Genomic DNA, 7,463 nt, shown 5'->3' on the forward strand with positions numbered 1-7,463 from the left:
TTTACAAGGCCATTGACCCGACAGTGTTCTGTGTGCAACAAGAAGGCAGATATATGCTGATCAACCAAAGTACTGCTTTGATGTATTTTTTTTAAGGGTGCTGGTAAACTGTCAGTTGTTTTTGTTTCAGTCTTAATCTATTTGAAATCTTCTTACTAATTATCAATATCTTTTTCAGTATGTCTGCCTCATAGAATCTCCTGGCAAAGCAATAATACTGGTTTGTATAAATGATATAAACTCATAAAATGGGGTGTGTGTATATGTAGTATAAATATATAGATTTTGAAAATATTTTTCTTTTTTATTCCATGAAGCCATTGAAACCATATTTTCATGGTACATTCATTGCCAAGGATGCAGATGCTTTTAATTTGGTGAGGTAATTTGGTGACTCATGATCAAATTTGAACAGTCACATCAAAATAATGTCATGTTCGGCTATTTTGCCTTTTATTTTGAACTGCAGATTATTCAAAAGTCTGAGGCTGTGTCCAAACAGTGGAGGAGTTGAAGAGTGACCTCAGGTGTCATGAATTCGTGTTACATCTTTGTCAGTTCTTTTTTTTAGAGCAGGGCTTAATTGTCATGGTTCTGGGTCATTTGGCCCAGCATTTTCAGTTTCTTGTATTCTGGTATTTATATGTATTATGGTTTATGTTCTGATTCTTTAGTTATCACGTTTTGAATATTATATACTATGTTTCAGTTTATTCTGGTTTAGGGTTTTTGTTCTCAGGTTTTGTCTTGTGCCCTCGTGTTTAGTGTAGGTTTAGTTCGGTGTCAAGTCTGCATCCTTGTTCTGCAGCATCACACATTAGAATGTTTATCTAATTATCTATGACCTCAGCGCATTGAAAATAACACTAAAATCCTATTAAGAATTTATTTAGAACTTACCGGAAAGAAATTGTCATGAGCAAACCAACAAAAAAACTGGGGATGGCAGAGAACTCGATATCAGCTAGTCTCACCGCTGCAATCCAAGCCTGACATCTAGTAATATCGGATACGTGAGGTCCCTCCCGTTGCCTCCAGGAGGGGAAACGATAAAAAGAGAGCCCATTTTCCAGCTTATTGCCTTCCCGATCGTGTGATCTAATGTTGCAACCGACAACACAGCACGTATGAACCATAGCTAATGTTTCCGTGTGCTTTGTTTGGCCTACTAAGATGGCGGCTCGACCAAAAATCGTGGCCGTGCTCCCTCCCGTGACATCACTCTCCAAAGCCCTATTACTTCCAGCTGTGTTCCCCACCTGTGTGTAATCTCCCTGTGTTCTTCTGTGTATTTAAGTCGCATCTACTCATGTGCTGGTCCCTGGTCTGTCTGTGTATCCACTGTGTGTTCACCCTGCTGTCCACCTTCATGTGCCTCTGCTCACCCTCCTTCGTGTTCATGTTTGCTGATTAGTAGTTTAGTTTTTCCCACTGTATATGTCCTCTTATCTCTGAGTGAGTGCAGCACAGCACACAGCAGCAGAGACTGTGTACAAGGATAACAAACTGTGTGACAAGCTGTTCATTGTTTCCACTTTATTAGAGATTTACATGATGAATTCACTGTGGGAACTAATTAAAGGTCAAAGATAAACAGACATAAATCACATGTGTTTATATGTGAACAAGCAGAAATGTGTTAAAGCTACTAAAGTGTCTTCTAATCCTTGTTAACACATGCCTGCTGACACATGATACACAGTAATATGTGTTTGACTACAACCTGAAACCTGTTAATGTTCTGATTCAACAGCAGATTTCTCCACATGCAGGACAGAGAAATTCCTGCCTCTGTCACACAAAAAGTGGAAAATATATTTGTTTTACATTTTAATCATAATAACAAAAAAAGCTGTTGGTAGATCCACTTTTTACAACAAATAATCCATCAGTAAAAATGTCATTCAATTCCAAAACAACAAATTCAACATTCATATGAAAAATCCAACCCTGCAGGGATCAAACATCTGATCAAACACCAGGGTTGGACACAAACTTGCTAATCTGACATCAGAAAGTTATTCTGAAGCTGTAAATCTAATTAAAAACTCCCCAAAAACTACTATGAGAAAACCCTTAAAAGGTTCAATGACAAAAGAAAAATCCTTTAAGTATAAAATCAACAGAGGTTCCTAATAAATAGACTAATAAACGGGGAATAGCTGAACAGTTTCTGTGTCTTGAGTGAAATTTCAGTGAATGTGAATCATCTCCAGGAGGTAAAAAGGGTTGGAGCTCAGCAGCAGTCAGAAGAGGAAGATGAGGTGATGAAGAAGAGAGTGTTCAGTGGAAAAAGGCCAGTGAGCTCATGTAAATGCTGCTTCTGCTGTAAGACACAGACCTAAAAATGCATAAATCCTCCATGATTTTCATTTCAATCCATCATCTTAACCCTGGAGAATCCATGGGGTCAGAGCCGACCCCATGGATTCTCCAGGGTTAAACACGCTTCCTATCATGTCTGTGTTTGTCCACCAGGTGTGGCCCTCGGCTTATTTTCTCCAAATCAGAACCATCAGATTTGTGGAGACGCTCTGCCTGCCAGACACAGCTCAGGGCAAAGAAACATGTCTATCCTCCACAATATACAGGCCTGTATGACTTAGTTTTTATATTTAAATGTATAAATGATCGAGTGTGAGCAAACGTTTCATGAGTAAATATGACAAATGATCTAGATATAAAAAATAATAACATAATATCAAAAACCTCAAGGATTCAGTTTTTTGTCGCATTTTAAAAGTTCAAACCTCAAAGACATTAAGTTTACAGTCATATATGATCAAGAAAATCAACAATCTTCACATTTCAGAAACTGGAATCAGCTTTAAATGTGACTAAAATAATTATAAAACAATCAATTCTCTAATCATTGACTAACTGATGAATCACTGCAGCTCCAATATATTGTTGCATTTGACAACCCACTACAGCAACTACAGAATAAAACCACTAACCAGACTGATGACAGATTTCAAACATGCTGAATATGAAGAGTAGTATCATTTAAACTCACATGATTATCAGCCATAAGAACAAATTCAGATTTATATTGATGTAAGGTATATAAATGTAAGTACAGTTTGAATCCGTGCAATATTATTTTCACATATCAATGGACCACTGAACTTCTCAGCTTCTAAAATGTAAAGCCTCATTTAGAAACTACACAAGTACATATAATGGTCAGGGATCAACATGAACCCGTCTTCTCTATTTGACTTTAATCAACTCTGCAGTGTCTCCATTATACAAAAGCAAAAGTCCAGCATAGAGCGGCTGAGTGAATGTGGTCTGGACTCTGTGGAGGAGAGTCATGGTTTCAGAGACGCTGTAGAAAGACAGAATACCTGCTCTGTGATCCAGGTACACTCCTACTCTGGAGGACCGAGGACCTGAGAGGTCAGTGTTAACATTGTTGTGCAGAAATATATAACTGTTTGTGTCACAATATAATGCCCAAGATCTGCCATTGTTTCCAAATAAACATTCATTTACATTCCCTACTTTGCTGACATTATTGTATGCAATTGCTACACCAACTTCTCCTCCTCTCCACTCCACCTCCCAGTAACAACGTCCAGTCAGACTCTCTCTACTCAGGACTTGATAACACCAATCAGCAAATCTGTCTGGATGATCAGAGTAAGACTGTTGTTGGTTCATTTTTGTGACTTTTCTGTTTCCGTCAAATAATAACAGGTATTTGTTTGCTGTGTTTGGATCCAGTGTGATTTGACGTGAATATTTTAAGAATCCAGCTCTGGTCTTTGGCTCTGGTGGTGACAGTAAAACATCCACTTCAGTGACTGTCAGTGAGATGTTTGTCCATTCCTCTCTCAGAATGTCCTGTAGTTTATCTCTGGTCTCTGACACAGCTGCTGTCACATCCTCAAAGTACCTCAGAGGACGAATATTGATGCTGGATGAGTGTGTAGACTCACTGAGTGCTGACAGTGAGGGGTAGTTGTGTAGAAACTGGTTGTGATCCTCTGTGTGTGAGAGCTGCTCCAGCTCGCCGTCTTTCCTCTTCAGCTCAGCGATCTCCTGCTCCAGCTTCTCCTGAAGCTCTTTGAATTGACTCACTTCAGTTTCCTGCTGGGATCTGACCTGCTGCTTCACATCAGAGCTTCTTTTCTGGATGAGACGGATCAGCTCAGTGAACATCTTCTCACTGTCCTCCACTGCTTTATCAGCAGAGCCATTGATGGCCTCCACCTCCTGTTGAAGCAGCTTCACATCTTTCTCTCGCTCCTGGATTCTCTGCTGGATGTTTAGTCGTCTCACCTCGAGCTCCTTCTGCTTCTCAGTCCTTTCTGCTGCAGCTGGGACTGTTTCATGGCCTTTATGTTCATCCATTGTGCAGAGATAACAGATACTCTGCTGATCAGTACGACAGAAAATCTTCATCACCTCATCATGACGAGAGCAGATGTTCTCCTGGAGCTTCTTGGAGGGGGCCACCAGCTTGTGTTTCTTTAATGGAGCTGCATCATAGTGAGGTTGGAGGTGTTTCTCACAGTAAGAGGCTGGACAAGATAAACAGGACTTGATGGCTTTCAGCTTCCTCCCAGTGCAGAAATCACAGGCCACATCTTCAGGTCCAGCATAGCAGTGATCAGCTGGAGCAGCTTGGAGTCCAGTCTTCTTCAGCTCCTCCACTAAAGTTGCTAATATGGTGTTTTTCTCCAGGTCAGGCCTCGGTATGAAAGTCTTCCTGCACTGAGGGCAGCTGTGGATTCCCTTACTGTCCTCTTCATCCCAGAAACTTTTAATACAGTTCTTGCAGTAGCTGTGTCCACAGGCTGTAGTCACCGGATCCTTCAGTAGATCCAAACAGATGGAACAAGAGAAGGTTTCTCGGTTCAGCTGAACTCCTTTGTGTGCCATTTCTCCTCTCAGTGTCAGTGACTGTGTGAGTTTCTCTTTCTTATCACGGAAACTAGTCTGAGCTCTGATCTCAACAACATGTTTCTGCAGTGAACGGAGCCTGTCAGCTCTTACACGTCTCCACATGTTGGTTACACCCATCTTCAAAGTGCAGATCTGAAGGGGAGGGAACGAGGAAACACGTGGACAGAGAGGAGGTGCTGTGTTTAAGAGCAGGAAGAAGAGGGAGGGTTATCAGGCTGTGCTTCACTCCAGGAAGAGGAGCGGTTTGAGAGCGATACTGTGTGTTTAACCCTTTTTTATTTACTGCTCACATCAACTTTTAGGCTTGTTAACACTTTCTTCTATATAAATAAACTTCAGTTAAGAAATGTCAGAGTTCTCACTGAAGTTAACAAACAATCCTTCAGTTTTAGTTTTAACAAAATCCAACAGGACATGAGATGTTGAAAACTGTTCCACTGTTTTCAAATGATGCGAAAGTGATTGTGCACATAAATACTGGGGTGTTGGTGACATTATTATAGTAATAGTAACACATTTCAATATTATGTTTAGACACCAAAGGAATACCCTTCTCCTTTCAGCAGGTTACATAAAAACTAGCTGTGTCACAGGAAAAACTGTTCATAACTCACACCAACACTCAAAACACGGTGACATGTCTTCGGTGACATCACTTGTTCTCAAAAAAGCAAGCCTTGATATGATCAGAGACGTCCTGGATTTCTCGATGCTCTGAAGCCTCGACTTTCCCAGACAAAGGAAATGACGTTGTTCTCACTGCTTGCCATTGTACAGTGCACTGTGAAGCCTCGGCACAGTGCAGTCCATCACTAGTCTTTACAAGGGCTGTGCAGAGATTTTTAAAGGGCCAGGTGCTCAAAGTTACAAAGGGACACATAGAACCAGACTGAATAACAACAGTCCAAACGATGTGCCGGGAGTCCGCTGTTGAGTTTTGGACGAAATGCATTCTGGGATATATAGCTGTCCCAAGTCCACACCGATGCATGGTCGATAAAACGGGCGGATCGAGAACACATCCGGGACTTTTTCGCGTTCTCGGCTTGATGCGTACTTCGAATTGGAACAGTACTTGGTCTCCGACTGATGACGTATCACGAGTACACGAGAACGCAAGTACGCACAAGTACGCATATTGATAAACGCCCTATGTTTTACATGATGGGTACAAAGTTGTTGTTGAGGGGCTGCTGCTGCTCCTGCTACTGATAGTGCTGGAGGGCAGAGCTGTGTTGATCTGAGACTGTAGACATTAAGAAGTCCACAGGAAAGATGGTAGCTATACTTTGCAAAAAGAAAAATGTTTAAACATTGAAAAAAATATGCAAAACTCTTAACACACTTGATTTGTTGCACAGTTTGACACATTTGGTGAGTTATTACTCAGAATCTAACAAACAGCAGGACCTAAAACTAGCAGCTCAGTGACTGTGGGTTGGCCTGTTTTTAGTCAATTAAACTGTACATTAGCAGTTGTATTATTACTGTTACATATGTGACCTAGCGTCCACATATGTGGACATCACATTTTGGGTTGTCTGGACCAAAATACTAAATTTTGCTGTACAAGCGCCTGATATCCACTTACGAGGACATTATAGTGCTACAGTTCTGTCGAAATTTAAAATGAATGTCCTCATATGTGGATCTAATTTTTGTTAGAAAGAAAAATCAGGTAATTCTTTGTTTTTACATTCATCAGGTCCCAGTCAGCCCAAATAGCAAAGAGAAATTAAAAATGCATGCCATGAAAGAGTTCGGGTCTTAGGAGCATCGGCGGAGCGGAGGGGTGGCTTACTGGGCTTAAGCCCGGGTCATTTATTCAGAAGCCCGGGGTCTTTTGGAGTGTAATTTGTTTCATAGTTAGATGTCTGACTGACAACTGTATAAAACAAAAACTACACACAATATTCGAAGCACATAGTGCACAGTCCCCCTAATTTTGGTATGATCCGAGCTCAGGCACTAGGCGACTGAGCACAGCACTTACGCATGTGAGCGAGGGGGGAGAAGCTGCTGCCTGCGAGTTTGCTGTAGGAGAAGTGCAGCCAGGCAGACAGAGGAGAGCTTAAGTTTGACCAGGTACCAAAGCAAATCATTCGTACTGTACAAATAATGTAAATATGACAGAGTATCACAAAAGATTGATATCAAACTGATCACTTGACCCATATTACGTTACTTGCTCTTCGAGTGAATCAACAAATGGCGAAATGAAAAGCCGAACAACAATGCTGTTTTTTTTGAGAGAGTCTTAGCTTACATGTGTGTTTATTTCATATTTTCAGTTGTTAACCTCCACGGCTAAACAAACTCTCTAAATCGGTTTCAGTAATGTACTGATGAACACAACAATGGACATAAGGGGCTTCTTTCAAAGAAAAAACTCAGGTAGATATTATTTTATATATTATGCTTTGTATGTTGTTCAGTATATTTCTATGCAAAACAAGAGGAATTTCAATACACAGCAGTATATTCACAGGTGAAACCAGATATTTACACTTTATGGAAAAAAACATAAAAACATTGTTTTTTACTATTAA

General features: G+C 40.6%; 1 protein-coding gene across 1 annotated transcript; it reads right to left on the reverse strand.

The window, feature by feature from the left end:
* Window positions 1-2,452: 2,452 nt before the first annotated feature.
* Window positions 2,453-4,905, reverse strand: LOC134623165 (tripartite motif-containing protein 16-like). Its single transcript, XM_063468365.1, has one exon. It carries the CDS (start codon window positions 4,888-4,890, stop codon window positions 3,214-3,216), a length of 1,677 nt encoding a protein of 558 aa, XP_063324435.1. The 5' UTR covers window positions 4,891-4,905; the 3' UTR covers window positions 2,453-3,213.
* Window positions 4,906-7,463: the final 2,558 nt, after the last annotated feature.

This window comes from Pelmatolapia mariae, unplaced genomic scaffold, assembly GCF_036321145.2.
Source record: "Pelmatolapia mariae isolate MD_Pm_ZW unplaced genomic scaffold, Pm_UMD_F_2 NODE_ptg000449l+_length_20791_cov_1, whole genome shotgun sequence".
NCBI classification, from domain to species: domain Eukaryota; kingdom Metazoa; phylum Chordata; class Actinopteri; order Cichliformes; family Cichlidae; genus Pelmatolapia; species Pelmatolapia mariae.